Raw genomic sequence first — 21,388 nt, forward strand, 5'->3', positions numbered from 1 at the left:
GCAATCCATCTGAGAGCAGCTCTTTGGATGCCTATGTTGTGCAGCCTTGTGATGGGTGTGTGGTGGGAGACCATGTTGAAGATTGCCGAGAAGTCTAGGAGAATCAGAGCTGCAATCTCTCCACGGCCCAGCAAGGCTCTGATGCTGTTAGTAGCCACGATGAGGGTAATCTCGGTGCTGTGACTGCTGAAAAATCCAGATTGAGAGGAGTCGAGTAGGAAGTTCCGTTCCAGATGTGAGAAAAGTTGTTGGATGAAGGCTTTTTCTAATACTTTGGCTGGGAGCACGGAGATTGGTTGGTAGTTGTTGAGTTCACTGGGGTCTACAGATGGCTTCTTTATAGGGTGTTGACTTTTGCATGTTTCCAGTCCTCTGGGAAGGTGGCTGTGGCAACTGAGGTGTTGACCAAGGTATTGAGTATGTTGCTGATTTTGGCTTCACCTAAGTTGAAGATGTGGCTGGGGCATGGGTCGGTTGTGGCCCCTGAGTGGATCAATTTCACGATGGAGACAGTGTTCTGTGGTGCAAGCTTGCACCATTTGTTTAGTCGGATGCCTTTGGTGGTAGCGGGTTGTTAAGTTACTTAAAGAAGTTGGTGGCCTTGGGTTGGGGTTTGAAGTTTCTGTACATGGTGGCCATCTAATCGTGGAAGAAGTTTGCAAGGTTATCACAGTGTTCCTGTATAGGAGTAATGTTGTTTGTTGCAGCTGAGGGGTTAGAGAATTCTTTGAAGACGTTGAAGAGTTCTTTGCTGTTTTTGGAGCTTGATTCAACGTGTGAGGATAAGGCCTTTTTCTTTGATTCTCTCAACTGTCTGTCATAGAGGTTGAGGACTGTCTTGAAGGTGGTCTTGTCAGACGTGTCCTTGCTAATGCACTATTTCCTCTCCAGTTGTTTACAGTGTCATTAAGCTGTTCTGAGGTCTTTAGTGTGCCAGCTAGCCTGCCTGGTGGACCTTCTGTGGGTGTTGTTTGCCGACGGGAGTGACTCTGTCAGACCAATAGAACTCAAAATACGATCCTTACGTCTTCAGCTTACAAAATAACTAGACTTTTGTATTGCCTTCTACAACTGACATCTGCTCTTAATAATTAGCAACACACCATTGCCTAGTAGCCCACACCACAGTGTAATTTCAGTTTGTTGTTTTGGAACTAACAGCCCAGCTGACTAGAACCCAGTAGGCCTTCCTATGAGCTCACATAGCCTTTCGTGGGCTTAGTATGTTATGGTGAGATTTACAACCTCAATACAGGATGTGCATTGGCCTGATTTCCATGCTCATTCCTGAAAATGCACAGATGAAATACTAGCCACCTGATCCCTGGCCACCAAAAGAGCTAAAATGTGGATGGGAGTTTGGATCATACCTGCAGGGCATGCATTTTGTGTGATTTCTCACACTTGTGAGCCCTGTCCCTGACTAACGCTCAGCAATGGAGAATATATAGTATAAACACTCTACTCATTGGTCAAGGGCCTGGTAACCTATGATGGCACCAGCAAAAGAGGAAAACACCACCCTTGCTTTAGTGGAAAAGAAATTGAGGCCCAAGTTATTCGCCTATGGGCAACAATTGTGCAAACACTTTATAAGTAGGGGTGGGAAAAGTTTAAACTTGGTATGAAACATCGAAAAATGTCACCCTTTGTGAAAGCAAGTCCAGTTGGTTATCTTAATTGAGAAAATGCTTAAGCTCGCCTAAGCCCGACCTGAAGATAGAGTCAGTATACAGCTACAGCTGTGCATTAGACATTTCCCTGCAGATGGACAGGACTTCCAGCAGTAAGGAGCGGTTCCGTATGGTTGGTCGGATGGTAACTCTCATAGAGAAGCAGGCTGTTTTTATTTGTGGTTTTGTTGTGTACCTTAGTGTCGATGCCTTTTGTAGTCATGGTGATGTCAAGGTCCAGCAAGATGGCATGGTCTTTATTGATGGAATGAGTGAACTTTAGGAATTTGTCCTTCATGATGACCTGAAAACATCATCAATGTAACGCTTCCATGTTTCCAGATGTTCAATGTATGGGTTATTCTGGTTAAAGATGTAGTCCTCTTCGAACTGTTGTACGTAGAGGCATGCTATGCTCGGGGCAAAAGTGCTGCCCATGGACGTGCCTTTGATTTGGTGATATATCATGTCCTCAAATTCAAAGTAGATCTCAGTCAGGGCCACCTCGGCGCACTCCATGATGAAGTGTTGGGGGGTGATAAAATCCCAATCCATATTAAGTTGAATCTGTTCCACGACTGCCAGTGTGCGTCTCTGTGGGATGCTGGTGTACAGCGCCTCTATGTCCATTGTGATAAAGAGGACCTCAGCTGTGTTAATCTCCAGGTCATGCAATATGCACAAGACATCCTTTGTGTCCCTCGGATAGAAGGGTGATTTCTGCACAATAGGTCTAAGGAACTAGTCGCAAAACTGCGATAAGGGTTCCAAGATAGAGCCAATGCCTGATATTATAGGCCTTCCTGGAGGGGGCATTCTCTCCTTGGGGATCTTTGGTAGAGTGTAGAACCTCGGGGTTCTAGGATTCTCATTGATAAGGAATCCTGCTTCATGTCTAGTGATCCAGTTGTTATTAAGAACATCGTCAACCATACTTCTGATCTTCCTGGAGAGACGGGCCGTGGGGTCACTGTGGTGTATTTCGTAACTGATCGTGTCAGAGAGTAGCCAATTGCACTCCCCTTGAAACGTTGTCTGGTTCATCAGGACAATGGTTCCCCCTCTGTCCGCAGGTTTGATGAACAGATCAGTGTTGTTTTTGACTCTCCGGAGTGCAGTTCGTTCACACTTAGTCAGCTTCTGGAAGCCCTTCACATTTTAAAAGTTGATTTCTTCCACTTATTTAAGAACCGCTTGTTCAAATGCTTGTATATGACAAGGAATGGTTTGGGTAGGTGGTAGAAATGTAGATTTCTTTCTTCTTTCTGAAACCTGTGTTGGTGCTTTCGTCCTGCTCATCTCTAGAATCCCCAAAGTGATTCTGGAACTTTATTTTCCTGAAGAAGGAAGAATATACAAGCATTTGAACAAGCAATTCTATAATGGTTTTTAATCTCACTCACTCTTTCACTGGCCCCCATTTAGTTTAGCAGTGCATCCCTGTCATCAGGTGTATTCCCGCCCTCTACCAAACCGAGTTTCTAGAGGGCGAGGACTGGCCAATGGCACCTGGTGGTGTGTGAGACCAGTCCTTCACTTTTTGTGAGCTGCCCACGCTCACGATTTAACACTTGAGCACCTTGGTCACTATACTGGGAGCGGCCCCATTTGTGTTAAACATACACTCAATCCAGCCAACAGTTTACCCCACCATCCCAAAGATCTAAAATACGAGTGAGTAACTTTGAGCAATACAAGCAGCATGCCAGCACCCACAGGATAAGAATTTACCCCAAGAACCTAGACCCACAGGTTCATAATACAATACAGCCTAAAAAGTTCACAGCTGCAACTGCCTAACCATCCCTCAAATAAGAAGGGGGCTGGGAAGGTGAACAAAGAGGAAATTAAAGTGGTGTACAAAAGAGCAGGAGAAGAGAATTCAAGGTAAGAGGACACAGCCAGAAACAAAGAGACCAGGTTGCACACAACCAGGACAGAAAATAGGCCCAGGCACCAAAATAAGCGTGGCCTCCATTAGTGAATTAGAAAGCTAAAAATGTGATCTAAGTTGGCAAGTTGGTGCAGTTTTGAAAAAGTGAAGACACACTGTATAAATGTTTTGCAAGGTGTGGAAAACTATATATTTGAACTTGCGGCCGGCAATGCTTGTTTTAACATGAGGGAAATAAACCGTAAAAATCGGCCCAGCATTTTATAAAACAGAGCTCAAACAGCCCAAAAACACAGCCCACCCACTGACCTGTCAGACCAGCCCATCTGGTACTGCCTGGCGGCCCTATAGACCTGTCCAACCCTGCACACAACACAGGTTTACAAACCCATTCCAGATGTAGCCATGTTTCCCAATCTTCAAAAAGATGTCAACATATTGCCCCCTATGACCTATCAATTCTGGATGGCTCTGGGCCTTCCTCACACACTATCTTGGGGTGACACCACCACCGCCAAGAAGGCCAAAACGTGATACTCCTTATGCAGGGGGAATGCCCTTTGTGTCTGCTGCTTCTTCCCTGATGTGCACTTTTAGGCAGAAGGACTGATACAATGTCATACACCATCTTTCGAGTTATAAAAACGAAACTGCATTTATTTTGTGGTCGGGTTTGAATCTGTCTCATCTGCATAACATGGCACCCTACACAGCAGATGCAGCAGCAGCAGCATCTCACCTTACACTAAAAACTACCATCCTTACAGTCCTAACAGCCTCACTCTCCTTGTTGGACCACTTCTGAAATAAACAACCCTTCACCGACAATACCAAGGTCTCCTTTTTGCTGCTGACTTAAGGGTCACCTGAATAACAAGACTACCATGGTGCACAGTAGAAAAACCTGAACACTTCCTAGGAAGCGGACAAAGCTCTAATATGTGCATATCGTGCCACTGCTACCTTTTGCAGACCCACTTACTACTATTTCCGCTGATCATTCTAGTCCAGTCGCGTGGGAAGCAGTTATCCCTTTTCCAGAACAGGATATTTAATAGATGTCCAGACTTCAATTATTCCCTGTTAGTTGGCTGGGAATCCCCAGTAGTCAATATCTACCTCATTAAGTTACCCAAACTTCATTAAATGAGATGAAGAGATGCAGAGTTCAGATGTTCTGTCACACCACACGTGTATGGGAATCCTCTGGGATTCTGCTCCTAGAACCTCAGTTTTCAGTGATTTCTGACTAAGAAGTAACTGACCTCATCTCAAGCCTATATTTCCCAACTGATAGCTCAGTGTTTTCTCTAGACCCAAAGCCTCCTATTCAACACAGGAATAACATGACAAAAATCCACTGTCCTGTTCTTCTAGATGGGCCACACTTTCTCCAGTCATAAGGGTAAGCGCACTCTCTCTTTTAGTTCCCTATTCACCCTTGCATACATCTTATCTCCGCTCATACCCAGCCCTGATTCTTCTGTAGGGGCGCCAATCCTAAAAGCGTGTGAGCCAAATAACATTGCTATGCACTATTTTCCTATTTCAAGTCAAGTCAAAATGTATGTTTATTATGACCTTGGTCTTTAAACAATGCAATGAACATAACACAGAAAGGAGTATACACAATAAATTCATAAACCTATTTTTAAAAGTTAATCCGTTAAAAATATCCTACAAAAATACCAATAAAAATTTAAATTTACCTTAAAATTTATATTTACATATTAAAAACCTATTCATTTTCTTGCCACTACAAGAAATGTAATTCAACTGCGATTTCATACAGTACTACAATTTTTCCTGGGTTATCAATGCACTCAGGGCCACCTTTATAAATTTCCCGAGGGCAATTGCTATATCAATAAACGGGATTTCTGTTAAGAGGCTAGCTGCCTGCATCCTTGTTTTTATATCATATTTTAGAAAAACTGGGCGCAGCCACAGTTTTCTCTGATTTAAGAGTGTCAGACAATCTAGCAGGATATGTAGCAGGTCTCCTTTAGTTCCCAACTTACACCTGCAGAGACCTTGCTGGTCTAACATTTTTGTTTTAAGGTCTCTGTTTATTAACCTATTTCCTCTAACAGAAACGATTCATCTAAATCCCTGGCCAACAATTCCAAAATCTGTCTACTTTTGCCCCACAAATGTCTTGTAGCACCTCCAATCAAAAGACACCCAGAATCCATTCTCCTCTAAGGCTCCCCTTGCAGCAGACCCAACGTTATGGATTTCAGAATTGTATGCACCTTTAGTTAACTATTTAGGATGTTACATCTGCCTGTCGTACCTTGTGTTGTGAAAGGTATTAACTGTGCATGTGGAATTTATTTCTCAAAGGCGATTCTCCGGACTGCATAATAGCAAAACGTGGGCCTGCCCAAATCCACAATCCTAAAGCTGTTTCATAAGCAGCAGCATGTTTTCGTCTTTAATGCACAAAGAATTACAGTCACATCATCCCTATCCCAAAAGAGCTCCATTGGTGACTTCAAGAGGCTCAAAATAACTTTAATCCACCTTCTAGAACTAAGTTACACTGTTGCAGGCTTACATCCTACCTAAAAAAGCTTCAATCCACAAGAGGTAAAAGAATAACAAGGGATAAATCTCCTACTTAAGATTCTAAAAACAATGAAAAACAAATACCTTAAACATGGCCTCCTCTTTCCTTAGCCTCAGATTGTGGAACCACATGGTAACCATTAGACTCCATCCAAATCTCATATCCTTCAGATAAAGACTTGAAGGCTCAATTGTTCAAGCTCCATCTAACAAAAAAAACTCCACCTTGCTCTCCCACCACCCATTACACTGCCCTTAATAGATACCACTTTGCGTTGTTCTCCCTTTACAGTTACACCTTTGACCTTCCCTTGAGTTTCTCTATTGATCAACAGTGCCTCTTTGGTTTGTATCTACTTATTTTACGCAGTTCAAATGTACCTGTGTCTATAGAATGTGCATAGTACTAACCCTACCCAGGTGGCAAAGTTGGTGCACTTTAAAAACCAAAAATAAATCAAAGTAAATCGCACTGGGGAATAATGTTTATTCGAGGTATCAGACACAGATAAGGGTAATTTTTAGCATAAAATCCAAATGTGACTGGAGCTGCTAGTTCAGAGAAGGTGATATAGGAAAAGATCAAATTCAACACGAAATGTGATTTTGATGATGTGCCTAAAAATGTGCCATCGGTTTAGAGGATTGTTCTTCTGTTAGGAAACCTGCATAGGCCAGCATGCTCTAAACTTAAACTAACAAGATAAAACATACAGTCTGAAGTTGTTATTTTTCTGTGAAGTCCAGTGTGTGTTGTTTGGTACAACTAGCTGCTTATCAAACGTCCCCCACAGGGGTAAAGCCATGTTCCCTGTTAGTCTGTCATTCATGCCAATATCGTCTGATATCCCCTGCTGGTGTGTTCCTCTGCTGGCTCGATGAGAAATTAAAGCGGAGAATGGCTCTCTTTCGAATCATAATACATCACTGTTCCCCCCGCCTCGGCTTAGTCCATAAACTTCGCCCACAGGCTGCGCTCGCATCGACTCATCCTGGGCTCATTCCACTGGCTGGTCACTCAAGTGGAATCTGTCTGATCGACTTAATAAGAATTTACCACTGCATTCAATGACCAAAATGTGTTTTTTTGCATGGCTGCGTTTCCCCCTCCCTCTCGAAGGCTGCCTGCCCGTGGAGGGGATGGCTGACTGAAAAGAGCTGATGTCATTTCTAGATCATCATCCTGGAGGCAAATGCTCTCAATAAATAGCCTCCTTCCCTGACCTCATTAGATGCTCTGAGAGTGGCCTTCCCTGTGCACTGTTTGTCTGACGCGCTGTCTTGAAACCTGTAAACATGCTGGGGAGCGACAAGTCCACGGCATTAACCTGTGCTCCCTATAACCACGTAGGTTTCCTGCAGAGGAACAACAGCCTGGAGGACAAGAGCAGGATGGTGGGCGCATTCCGGGAGAGGCAGGCCTCCAAGAACCTGCTGGCCTGCGAGAACAGCGACTGCGACTCCCGCTCCCGGCGCGCGGAGATGGACTTCTCCAACCTGTACGCAAGAGGTGAGGACTCGCGCAGTGCGTGCAACGTGCACCGGAAGTGCAGCGACTGCCCCGGGGGGCTTCTGGGCAGGAGGGATGGGGAGGGCTGGGTTATGGCCACGCACATGCGGACCAGGGCTTTGTAGTACTTTGGTCAAGTAACTTATCTAGCCCAGCTATTTTTGGGATACTATTACAAGCTGTATCCCAGGTGATCTAATTAAACATTATAGACTACAATTAACACAATTCAAAGAAAAACCTGGACAGAATGATATATTCACATGTAAGATTTGGAAATTTAGTTATATGATAAGCGAGAGTTGATTTTTTTGCGACTTTGTCCCAGCCCATTACGTTTCGAAGTTATTGTCACCGACCTATCTGAACGACTAAGGGTTAACAAATTAATCCATTATACTTGGTCACCTCTTTCCGAGCTTTCGTTTAAAAAAAATGCATTCTTGGAGTTTTCATTTTGTTACCATTCAATTGGACTAACAAATCTGAAAACAATTATTTGTTAAAAGGCTCCGATGGAAAAGAGGTGTTCCACTGACATGGCGACACCGATTAACCTCAAACTTAACTCCAACCAATATGTTCTCGAAACTTACAACAGCCAAAAAGTACAAGCTTTAATTTCACTGCATGACATCTGAAACAGAAACACAACAATTAGGGAAGCTTTCGCACGCGCTAGATTTGCATGCCTGTTAAGTTATCATGGTGTAATAACACGCACCGCCGGCGTTTGCCATAGAGAAGAAACACCATATAAATATTTATCTAAAATATATAAACACTTTTTCGTTTTATATATTTTTCTAATAACTGGGATGGGCTACATCAGCTTTATGACACATGATTAGCATCCGAACTGGAAATAATCATGTAAATCTCGATCATATGTGAATGTCGCTATTTATTTCTCTTCTCTTACACCCAGACCCCTAACTATTTTTCGCACACTTTCTGTGTCTAATTTACCTTTTGCTCTTGCTCGTCTAAACGATCAAGAACAAATAATGACAAGTAATAAATAAATCCTAGATAAATAACGATCGCATTTAATATACAAGTGTCTAACCGGGGTCGTATTTTTGGCAAACTCTATACTTTCAAGTGTTTGCCACTTAGCGGAATAAATACCAGAGACTGGCTGTGATATATGCGCGCGCTCTTCTGTGTGTGTATTATAATCCAAGGCGTTCACCTGCATGTGATTGCGATAAATCTGCGAGTGAATGTGTAATGCTTGTCCAGGGGGGGCGGCGGTCTCTGCAGCCTCTCATCCAGGGCAACCCGGCTCTGACGGCTCGTTTGTCCCCCAGATTTACTGCCTGCGAAGAACGGCGAGGACTCGACCATGCAGTTCCTGCTCGAGGTGGTTGACATTCTCCTGAACTACGTGCGCAAGACGTTCGACAGGTCCACCAAGGTGCTCGACTTCCACCACCCGCACCAGCTGCTGGAAGGCATGGAGGGCTTCAACCTGGAGCTCTCCGACAACCCCGAGTCGCTGGAGCAGATCCTGGTGGACTGCAGGGACAGCCTCAAGTACGGAGTGCGCACAGGTACGCACACTGACGCCGCGCGGCTGCGTACGTGCGTGCGCGCGCGCTGGGCGCGGTACATTGTATGCCATTGCAATGCACAAACCACCATTGCTTACTTTACAACGCGTCACACAGGCCGCCAGTGCCCTGATGCCTAGAACACACCAGCACTGCGGGCAGCAATACACACCACACAGACCAACACTGCTCTGCTTCAATAACAGAAGCAGTAATGCGTATCATTCGTCTTAACACACATCAGTCCGTAACACGCATCCAGCATAATAAGACTGTCCTCCCTCCCCCTCTCCCCACTCTCTCTTACACACCCCGGTAATGCCATCATCTCTACTGCCCAAATCACGCACTAACGAAGGAGGCAATCATTCGTGACATGAACCCTACTGCCGGAACGCACACCGTCAGTGGTGACCGTAAAATATATCCAACATTCCAGCACTGTAGTGCTGCCCAGGACACACACAATCAGGGCTGACTGTAACACACATTACATTTTCAACCTGCCATTCTGAGAGTAGTACTTATGCACACACGCAATGGCTGTCCGACTGCCTAGAACACACCAGCAATTCCGACTTGATCAGGCTTCACACATGCAATCACTGCCCTAGTGCACTGCCCAGAATACACGCGATACCAACAGTATCCCACTGTCCAGAACACACGCCAGTAACAACGCTAGCACTGACCCGCATCACACCTGCCCTCAGTCCAACTGCCCCTAACACACGCCAGCAATGCTTGCTGACAATTCGCTTCACACATGCCACCAGCCATACTGCCCAGAACCAAGCCCAGCAATGCAAACAGCAGCACCTATCGTCGCTGCCCTACTGCCCCGAACATACAGACACTTTAGACCGCAGCGCGTCACACCTGCTACCCCGTGTATCTCGCTTAAAGGTGTAATGAAAACATTTTTATTTACAAAACACGCCTGACTGCTTGAATCTGGTGGCTTCACTGCGAAAATGTTATGAAAAAGATAGTGGTTACAGCGAGCCAGGTTATAGTGAAATTAAAGACTTCCCTTCGGGTGGCCAAGTTTCAGATGTGCATTTACCCTAGGGGAGCCGGTACAGAGGAAAAGCAGCCCCCTTGCCCCTTCCCTGAAGATACACCGTAGCAGGGCACAGGGGAAATTTCAACTTTTTCTCCAGGGCCACGCTTTCAGAAGTGGTGCCCCCCTCTCTTCGACATCACACAGCGAGGGAATTGTCTGCCCGGTATTTCCGAGCTCGGCTGTCCGCTGCCCATGCACTAATTCGGAAAAAATTCGAGTTAATGTATGCGCTGAAAACGCGAAAAGGAAACGCGCAGCTCGTGCCTGGGTTGTGGACAGTGCTTTGACGAAAGAGAAACCAGTAAATTGAAGGAGTGTGTTACTGCACACATCTGCGTGGAGGGTTCCTTTGGCTCCCCTGGCCTTCCCTCAAAGGGGTGTCCTAAGGGGTGCACTGACGGCAGCACTTCATATGTAGGCACAATCAGTACACCACCTCATGGATTTCTTTGACACTGCACCCTCATCTTTAATACAGCGCAGGCAGTGGCGTAGGTGTGGGAGGGGTCGGTCCACCCCGGGCGGCACTGCTTTTTGGGTGCGATGGAGGTGAGCAAATTCTGTCTGTGGACTACCGCCACCATCCCCCCTAAAAGAAGTCATCCATCGGCCATCGGCCATCCACCAGAGAACAAAGTGTCCATCGACCGCCTCTCCCTCTCTTACTTGCACCAGGCGGCAAACTTAGGGTCCTCCCCAGCAGGTGGCAGTAGGTCTAGCCATGCCACAGAGCAAAGATGCAAAGGCAAAAGCCTCCCTCATTTGCATGGGACAAAGAAGATCAGGACTTCACATACCTCTACCAGTGCCTTGCACTCACAAAAGCCATTGGCCAAGAGGCAAACCACAATTCAGGCATTATGACTGTCCTTTGTGTGGTCAGTCCAGTGGAAGGTCGCTCACACCGTGGAAGGCTAATCAGATATCCACGGAGAGTCCAGTGCTTAATTTGTAAAATAATAAGTGCCAGGGCCCTGACCAGGAGGCCACTGCAGCTTGCACCTCCCATTGTCCCGTCATTGCTGCCAATGACGATACCAAAACAACTACTAGCCATCTCTCTTGCCTGCAAGTGCGACAGTTCAGATTACTCCAGGTACCCAAAGCAAAAGGAATGGCTGAGGAGGCAGTTATTAGTATTTTTGAATGTATATTGTATTGTAAAACAACTGTTGTTCTGCTCATCTCTAAATTAGATGAGCAGCGCCACCATGTGGTAGAGTGTCATAAGAGTGGTGTTGACAATTAAGTGCCTGTGCCAAGCACCAGAAACCAATTAAGTGCCCTACCGGCGCTCGGCACCGAAAACCACCAGCTCAAATTAATTGCTGAGTGAGACATCAAATGAATTTCATGTTAGCTGGTATAACACCACCATCGGTTCGAGATACGGTCTTTAGTCCGCCATCTTTCTGAGTTAGATATTCCCTTTAGTCTCCAGAGTCCAGACCTCTAGCTAACAAAGAACCCTGCAGCCCTCACAGTGCTGAGGGGGGTGGCGGGCTTCAGGGGGCCCCCTCAGCACAGTACCCTGGCCTGGACGCCCCTCAGTGAGTACAGAGGGGGGAGGGGGGCGGCTCCATGTACTTTGCTTGGGGGGCCACCTCAAGTTTCGTTAAACCAGTGCTCTAAGATCTCTTGTGTAAACAATATTACTTTATTTCCCAAAGTACCATACAGAGTGGCTGGACATTGAACGTTAACCTCACTATAATGGGAAGGTCTTCAGGAGGTCATCTTGGCAGTTCAAGATATGTCATCAGTTCATCAAAATATGTGGTGAAGAGCTCCTCCAAGGTTTATTGTCACAGTACCTCACGGTGCTTCTCATCATTCTCTCTGGAGAGAAGCCTGATGCTCAACAGAAAATAATAGCTCTTCGTTTATATGGCTCTATTATATCTTTGGTGAATGGTGAGATAATCAATATGAGAGCAAAAGCAAACATATGCAAGACTGTTATCTAGTGAAAAAGAAATAGTGCAAACGCTCACACAGTACACGTCTCACAAATGATGAGTTTTGCTCTGGTGAGTTTAAACACACCCCATGAAAATGTCACAATACCACAGTAGCAACATCTTTGCCACTGCATGCTGAAGCAGCAAATAAAGAGGACAGTGGGAAACCAAAATATCAGCAGCTGTTGCCCCCCACTAATACGCAATTGCCAACTCCTGTATCCCCCATCATCTTGTGCTGCACAGAACATAAACTCTCAGACTCAAAGGATCACTTCAAAGCATTCCTCTTATGACCCTAAGCCCCCTGTACTTACAGCAGCTATTTCTAGAGCTAGGCACTCTTATGTTAAATAAAGGAGCCGTGTAAGAGGTTTTGCAGTATTAAAGGTACAAATAATATACTTCAAGTACTTTCTCGTAAGGAAGAGAAGCCAAAGTTCAGACCCCTCTCAACTTCAAAACAACAAACGGATGTAAACAATCAGAATGTTATTATGGAAAGTGTTCTTCTCACAGTTGCAGTGAAAGGACCAGATGTGCACTACAGCCCGAAGACTGGCATTTACACTAGCCTACTGTTAAAGCACATAGAGACATGTTTAATTTCAAGTTAAAAAATCTGTACTACCAGTGCATGATTCTCTTCTTGAGTCTGAAGTTCACTTCTCAAACCATTACCAAATGCACGACAATCTCGGAAATAGGAAATATTTGTGTAGCCATTTTATGAAAAGTGGATGCTCAAAGCCAGCATGCAAGATACACTCTTGAAGGACCTCAAGGCCACTTCTAACTTACTTCAGTTCCATGGAGAGGAGCCAGATACATATGAACAACTCAATATCCCGTTCTTTCAAGTACATTTAGTACTTGAGGCCTCCCTAGACAAAGTAAGCCAAAGTGTATCATTCAGCGGAGAGGCTACCATCTTTGTGCCATCCAGGCACATATTCACTATAGAGCTCCACAGGTTTCATCACTGCTGAGTTTGACTGTGTCCTCTAGCCCCACTGCCCCATATACATAACTGCACAAGAGACCCCTCCAGGAATGATTAGATGACCAGTGTTCCCAGATATCAGGAAACTGAGACGAGAGCATGTCACGGAGTACCACAACCTTACAGCCTCTCCCTGGTGTCTTCAACACAACGCAGAAGGTAAAATAAATAGAGTGAGACCTCTTTATGAATTTGCTTGAAATGACTGCTGTCCATCTGGCTTCTAAATGGATGTGTCCCAGTCCCTCTTCAAACATAATATTGATTCAGACAGAAGACACAACCACAACATATTTATCTAAGCACACAGTGAGAGATGAGATCCAGGACTCTGCAATGCAAGGATCACAAGAAATTTGGGGAAGGCAACGTGATACCTTTTAAAACAAACAGGTCTACAGGATCCTACACAATTTTGCTGGAAAGCTTTGATCTCTTTCAAGAATGGCGATAAATGATTTTACTAGTTTTGAATCCTTTGCAAGAGAAGCAAATGTTTCTCATTCTTGCGCAATAACGCCATTGTGTCAATATATGTAAAAAAAGGGGAGGAGAAAAATAACTTTCATCATAGCAGCCCACTAGTACAATATACCTGAATAAAAGTGTGTTCACAAATGTAACTCTGGCAAATGCAAGCCTGGGTTAAAGAAAAGCAAGTCTTGAAATGTATTGAAGTCGACTGAAAGGGCTGTCAATACTTAACACGTTTAAATATGCCTTTGTCTACTTGGTAAAATAAATAATGGAGCAAAGAGAAATGCCCCAAGTGTTTATTAAATAATTTTAAACACAGTGGACTAAAATAACAAGTTACTTGCCTTCAGTAATGACTTATCTGGTAGAGACTTTATCTAGCTGCAGATTCCTTACCTTAGAATATTCGCCAGGCATCAGACTGGATCCAGAAGTTTTTAGCAGTACGCCTCTGTGCATCGTTCAGCAACACATGGCGCCGGCAGCTTCGTCCATGCCGGAAGTGACGTGTGGTGCCTATATAAGCGCAACCCCGGTGTGCTGACATCAGTTCTTTTCTTTCCGAGCCAGTCAGCGAATATCTGGAGAGAGCAACCCCAAGTCACTTTTTGACAGACACTTTTTCAACTTTTTGTTGAAGATTTTTCTAGACTTTGTTTTCTGGTGTGAAGGATGTCCACCAGAAAGTTACGTTTTAAACAATGCAGTGGATGTTATCGTCAGTTGTCGGTGACCGACCCACTCTTGGTTTGCCTTTGGTGTCTGGAGCACAAACAATTCTCTAAGGCATACAAGGATTGCAGCACCAAGCATCCTAAGGCACTGAGGAAACATTCCCTGAAGCTCCTTGTTACTCAACACCGACCGACTCTGCGACAGTCCAGATCTCGGTCAAGCGGAAGGTCCCAAGATCGTTTGCGAAGGCGTACCCTGCGATCTTCGTTCCACTCCAAATCGTCAGGGAAGTTCCACAAAAAGAAAAAGTAGTCGAGGAGTTCTTTAACTTTGCCACGTAAATCTTCAGACAAGTCGCAGGGCCATCAGCACTCAAGGCCTCGATCCGTGGTGGAGCTTGAGCCTGGACCGTCTCCACACTGCTTGAGTTTCCAGGAGCCATTGCGACCTCCACCCAACTCAAAGATTTTTATGATGCCAAGTGCCTCATCTTTGAATGGCCCAACCCCTCTAGAGCGATCATGGGCCCCAGGGATCTGAGAGGGGCCACTACATGTCTTCTGGTGGTGGGGACGCCCTCGGTGCCATTTGGGCCCCAAGTATCCAGTAACAGATCCAAGCAGGGCCAGTTGAGCGATTTCAACCTTCTTCAGTAACAACACCTCCAGTGGTGCAACTCCCGTCGTCATTCTCGACTCAAATACAGAGCCCGAAGGGTGTCATCTGATACTGGCTCCAGCGCTGACTGCGGGCAAACTCCCTATATTGGAACCAGTGCATTTCTCCTATGAAAGGCCTGGGTGATGATTGTGAGGGGTCTGTGGACCCTTAGGAATTTCACTAGAAGATCCAGGGACACCTGGTATGAAGATCTGCCTAATGCGGGTGGGCTGGACACCTCAATAGACACTGGCATGGTTTCTGCCCCTACCATTGCTACGGAGGAGGGTGCCTCATTTGCAATGACAATGCAGAGAGTGGCTAATGACCTGAACCTTACACTATCCTCAGTGGCAGTCAAGCTAACCATTACTCCCATTTAATGAAGCTCTTACTGACATCCCACTTGGGGTCTGGTCCAAGCCCTGTACAGGGGTTCCTGTGCATAGGACAATAGCCCACTCCCATTGCTCTGCCCCAGGGGACCAAAATTTCTTCCCTCAGAACCACATCCCAGAAAGATTGGGGGACCAGGCCTCCAATTCCAAAATTAAACCTGGCGCATGCCCTATCCGAAAGGAAATGTAAATGCTGGATACCTTTGATAAGAGGATGTTCTCTTCTGCTAGCCTGGCACTGAGATCAGTGAGCACTGCGTGCCTCTTGGGCCGATGGTCCCATACAATCTGGGACTCAGTTGCCCAAGTGCTGCCCATGGTTTCGGAGGAGGCCTGAGGCATACTCTCTCAAGCAATTGCTGATGGGAGGGATGCAGCCATGTTTAACATAAGATGTGGACAGGGCATGAAAGACTCGCTGGGCTGAGCGATTTCATTGTCAGTGGCTGTTAGGCGCTACACCTGGTTGAGAACCACTGGCTTTTCAGGTGATGTCCAGGCCTCGTTCGTGGACATGCCCTTTGATGGCTCCCATCTGTTTTGAGAGAAGGCTGACTCACCGCTGGAGTGCTTTAAGGATAGCAGGGCTACAGCCACATCCTTGGGCCTTTCCATTGACCCTAGCCAACCCCAGTCCTCCTTCCCCACCTTGCATGGCTACTGAAGGGGCTTCCTACTGCATTTCTACACTCCCAGGAACCACAGCCAGCATATTTCACCATCGTTGTGGCAGAGATCATGGTTCCCAGAGACCACATAGGACAGGTAGCCAGAAGTCAGGCCAGTCCACCACCACCCCCAGCAGTTGCAGCCCCCAGTCCCCATTAGTTTGCCCTCAGACCATCAAGGGCATCCAGTGGGGCCAGGATACACCATCACCTGCACCACTTGAGGTCAATAACATCCGACAGTTGGGTTTTGCAGCTCCACCAAAGAGGCTACTCCCTCCCCTTCGTGATCACCCCTCCACCCATGCCACCCACTTACGACAGGCTGATGGAGGACCACTGTATCCCTACTCCATCAGAAAGTGTTTGCTCTCTAGGCCAAGGGAGCCATAGAGAGGGTGACGGCATCTAAAGTAGGTTGTGGTTGCTATTCCTGCTACTTTCTGGTGCTTTCTCAGCCTCTTCCTGAAAAAAAAATCAAGATGCTCACGCTCTTGAAAGTTCTGTCTGCCCTAGACCTGGGAAACTTGATTGTAGCATTGGACTTGCAGGACATATATTTCCCAATCCCCTTTATGCCTGCTCACAGACGTTATGTCCAGTTCACGGTAGGCCAAGAGCTCTTTCAGTTTGCTGTACTTCCCTTCGGCCTTACCAGTGCCCCTAGTGTGTTCACCAAGGGGATGGTGGTGGCTGCAACACACTTCTGAAGGTCAGGGGATCCAGTCTTCCCCTTCCCTCGACGATTGGCTGTTGAAGGTGGGCTTGCCACAGGCAGTCATCTGCCACCTCCAGACTACTGTAAACCTTCTGCACTTGCTGGGGTTCATGATCAAGGTGCCAAAGTCACACCTGACTCCCTTCCAAACTCTCCCTTTCATCAGAGCTGTCCTGTAAACATTGCAGTTTTGGGCCTATCCTCTCAAGGAGCAAGTCTGGGATAGGCAAGCTATGATAACAATGTTTCAGCGTCTATCCTGGATTTCTGTGAGATTGGCCCTGAGATTGTAGTGACTCATGGCCTCCTTCATCCTGCTTGCAACACATGCCAACTGGTATATGCCGGTTCTACAGTGGGACCTGAAGTCCCACTGGGCGCAGCATCAGGGTAACCTCTCTGACATGGTCCAGATCTCAAAGGGAACTGCAAAAGACCAGCAGCAGTGGCTGATGAACTGTGATTGGGTCCGTGGCAGACCCCTCTCCCTTCCCCAACCAGAGCAGACTGTTGTGACAGATATGTCACTCCTGGGCTAGGGTGGCAATCTGGAAAAGGTGACGATAAGAGGACTCTGATCGCCAGTGGAATCCGGGCTCCACCTCAATCTGTTGGAACTGTGGGTGATTCAGTTGGCATTGAAAGCCTTTCTCCCTTCAATCAGGGGTAGGCTGGTCCAGGTGTTCATAGACAACACCATCGCCATGTGGTTTTGCAAGAAACAGGGTAGGGTGGGGTCTTGAACACTTTGTCAAGAGGTTTTGCCGCTCTAGAGATGGCGAGAACACCAGGGTATATCCCTAGTGGTTCAACACCAGCCAGGCTCTCTGAACACCAGAGCAGTCAAACTCAACCATCAATTTATAGAGTATCACAAAGGGCGTCTTCATCCAGAAGTGGCGAAAGGTCGCTTCCAAGAGTACAGAGATCCTTAGTTAGACCTGTTCACCTCTGCCGAGAATGTGTATTGTCAACAGTTTTGCATGCTGGAGTTTCCAAGGCTGATCTCACTCGGAGACACTTTTCGTCTTGAGTGGAGCTCCGGCCTCCTGTATGCCTTCCTACCAATACCACTCCTGCTCAGAGTTCTCAAGAAGATCAGGAGTGACCAGATCCAAGCCCTTTTGGCTCCAGATTGGGCACAGGAGAGACTGGAATCCCGAGTTTATGAGCATGTGCATTCGTCCTTCTATCAGGCTGCCTCTCCAGGAGGATCTTTTATCACATTAGCAGGGCAGGGTTCTGCACCCAAACCTGTAAATGCTTTGCTTTCATTTGTAGAGATTGAGCGGCGACAGTTGACAGCTTTCACCCTTCTGCCCGAAGTCTGCAATGTTATCTTTGCAGCCAGGCGCCTCTCTACCAAAATGGTATATGCCTTCCTTTGGAGCAAGTTTGTGGCATGGTGTATAGCTTTACATGTTGACCCTCAATCTGCCCCCCTTTTCCAGGTTATTTTGCTCATTCTTACTTTAGCCTTTGGTTTTGCTTTGTTCGCCCTAAGTTGGCATGGTATGCCCAGACCTGGGTCCCTTGCTCACTTTTCCACTGGATTCAAGCTAGCCTGGCTGATGACGGCTGATTAGCCAGAAACCGGTCCCAGGATGCTTGTTTCCGGCCCAAGGAAAACATGGCTTGGCAGTTCAGGCTGCACTGTTCCCATGAGGCACAGGGTCAGAATGATTTGCATATGACCATGTTTGAACTGGGGTGGTGGAGTGAGCTAAAGAATGATGATGGATTAAACCCAGATCAGTTGACTGGGGGTGAGTGCTTGCATTGTTCAACACTCTGTCCATCATCCCTTTTTGTTTTGCTTTAGCCCAGAAGGGCCCTGCTTTGGGCACGTTGAAAGGTTATCTTTCTGCCATTTCAGCATTTTTGTGGCTGCCAGATCAGCCATCCCTTTTCAAATCCCTTATCGTATATAGGTCCCTGTAAGGTCAACAGCATATGTTCCCACCAGAGCCTTTTATTATGCCCCAGTGTAACCTCAACCTGGTTCTCACTTTTCTGTTAAGTGCTCCCTAAGAATCACACCTCAACTGTCCACTCTGGCTTCTCACCATCCAAATGGACTTCCTAGTGGCTATATCTGCCGAAAGGATCAGTGAATTATAGGCGCTGTCTGCAAATCTTCCATATCTTACCTTCTAACCAGACAAACTACTTCTGCAAACTCAAGCATCCTTCTTACCCAAGGTAGTAACTCCTTTCCATGTAGGCCAGTCCATCACTTTGCCTACCTTTTACACTTTACCTCAGTTCTCTAAAGAGGAGAAACTCCACCAATTAAACCCAAAAAGAGCATTGTCATTCTACTATGGGAGTTCCAGGTGGATGATCAACTCTTCATGTAGCATGTCGGGGCAAAGAAATGAAGGATGGTGCAGAAGTGGACCATCTCACAATGGATAGTCCTCTGTATCAAAATATGCTATGCATTGGCCAAAAAGTGACCCATGAGGGTGAGGGTTTGCACGCTCATTCTGCCAAAGCTGTAAACACTGCATTAGCCTGCAGACTTCCTGTCCTGGAGACCTGTCAGGCAGGATCATGGGCCTCCTTGCACACGTTTACAAAACACTACTGCCTGGACATTCAGGTCTGGTGTTATGGTCACTTTGCCCGTTCAGTCTTAGAGTGCTTTTCAGTCTAATCCACATCATAGCCCCATCTCCGGGGAGGCATCGCTTAGGTATCTATTCCAAGGTAACAAATCTGCGGCTAGAAGTCTCTTTCAACTAAACAAGTTACTTACCTTCAGTAATGCCTTATCTGGTAGAGACTGTATCTAGACACAGATTCCTTACTGACCCTTCCTTTACCCGCTCTGCAAACTGATTATAGTGTAAGGGAATTACCCTTTTAAGAGCTCTAGCATATCACACCAGTGATCAGTGTTCCTTGTGACTCTGCAAATCTGGCGTGGAAAGTTGCAAAAGAAACTAACGTCAGTGCGCTGGGTTGGCGCCTATGTAGGCACAGTGCATGTCATTTTCGGTGCGGGCAATGCCGTTAACATCATGCAGACCCGATGACGCCACCTACAGGCGAGCAGGGCTACTGCTTACCAAAAGTTTCTGGATCCAGTCTGACACCTGGGGAATATTCTAAGGTAAGGAATCTGCGGCTAGAAGGCTCTATCAGATGCATATTTCAGCTAGCCAATCAGGAGATGAATAGACTGCCTTTAAAATAATCACAGAATGTTATTCATACATTCACAATGCAGACACAGATAAGCCATCATGAACATTATAGAGGCTCAATCAGTACAAGCAGGTTTGCGAAATATGTTGATTAGTTGCGACTCTGTCCTCCACCCTCTGAACATCCATTTTGTACAAAACCTTACCACTAGTTTAAAAAACTGGCCTTATGAAGATCACAATCTCATGCCACGCCTATGATTACATATTTACACTGACTGCAGTGGCTCCCACTGCCCCTAGGCTCTGTTCGGCTCTTCAGATGATTATTGAGATACCAACAAATTTAGGATAAACAAAAAACATTCCAAATGTATGTAGGGGGGCATTTCCAAAAACAATGTCCAGATGCCATTTCTACTTAGGTCGAAAACCCCCATAGAAAAACAGTGACAAAGAGAGTACGAAGGTATGAAAAGCAATCTGCATGAGTGAAATAAAGAGAAACGGAAGCATTAGGTGGTGGTAGAAATATGCATAGGGTCGACAGTTTGGTATTTACTAAACCCAACATTTGTCACCCCCTAACTGGGTTCTTAATAAAATTGTGGTCCTCCAAGCTTATTTTCTTTTGACAAATTTAGCATCACAAAAGCACAACCAGCACCCTCTGCAACAATGGATAACAAATACAGTTCTCTTCTCCTAGAAAGCGCCTTTGCAGTTTGATTAGGATGACCACAGAAGACCGAATCGCAAGGCGCATAATATCCAGTGGTCAATGCCAAAATGAAATATCCACCCAAGATCATTTCTCTGTCGACTAGTCTTCGGGCTCATTTCGCACAAGATTATTATATATTTTTTTACATAAGGCGTGTGCTCGCTTAAAAAGTTACAGGAAATCGCTCAATGTACATTTACTGGTAATTTCGAAAATTTCACAGCTGTAATTAAAATGTTGCCCAGGCCTAACATTGTAAGGCAGCAGCATGCCTTTAAGCCATACCATTCAGCTCAGATACTGTACGACAGCATCACATGGTCCATTAGTACCTTTCACTTCAGGATCCTACTGTAATCTATTCCCCTCAGCAGCACCCTACTGCTCATGGTACTATTGTAAGGCAGCATCACTCTAGTGAACAGCACCATTCAGCTCATTACCTGTATGTAGGGCAGAGTCATTCCCACCAGCAGCACTTTCGGCTAAGTATCCTACTGTATGGGAGAGTCACTCCCCTTATCCTATAAGGCCCATCCAGCTGAGTGTGTTACTATAATACAGCACCACTCCCCTCAGCAACAGCTTACAGCTCATTGTCCTATTGTAAGACTGCACCACTCTGTTCAACCCCACCATCCAGCCCTATATCTTACTGTAAAGCAGCAGCACTAAGCCTGTG

General features: G+C 46.0%; 1 protein-coding gene across 1 annotated transcript in view; it reads left to right on the top strand.

The window, feature by feature from the left end:
• Nucleotides 1-21,388, top strand: part of GAD1 (glutamate decarboxylase 1) — a 205,502-nt gene that overhangs the window by 56,192 nt on the left and 127,922 nt on the right. Inside the window, exons 4-5 of the mRNA XM_086956108.1 lie at nucleotides 7,490-7,648; nucleotides 8,962-9,204. Coding sequence (XP_086812234.1) covers nucleotides 7,490-7,648; nucleotides 8,962-9,204 — 402 coding nt within the window. The remainder of the gene's footprint in view (nucleotides 1-7,489; nucleotides 7,649-8,961; nucleotides 9,205-21,388) is intronic.

The sequence above is a fragment of the Lissotriton vulgaris genome, chromosome 2_1 (assembly GCF_964263255.1).
Source record: "Lissotriton vulgaris chromosome 2_1, aLisVul1.2, whole genome shotgun sequence".
Classification (NCBI taxonomy): Eukaryota; Metazoa; Chordata; class Amphibia; order Caudata; family Salamandridae; genus Lissotriton; species Lissotriton vulgaris.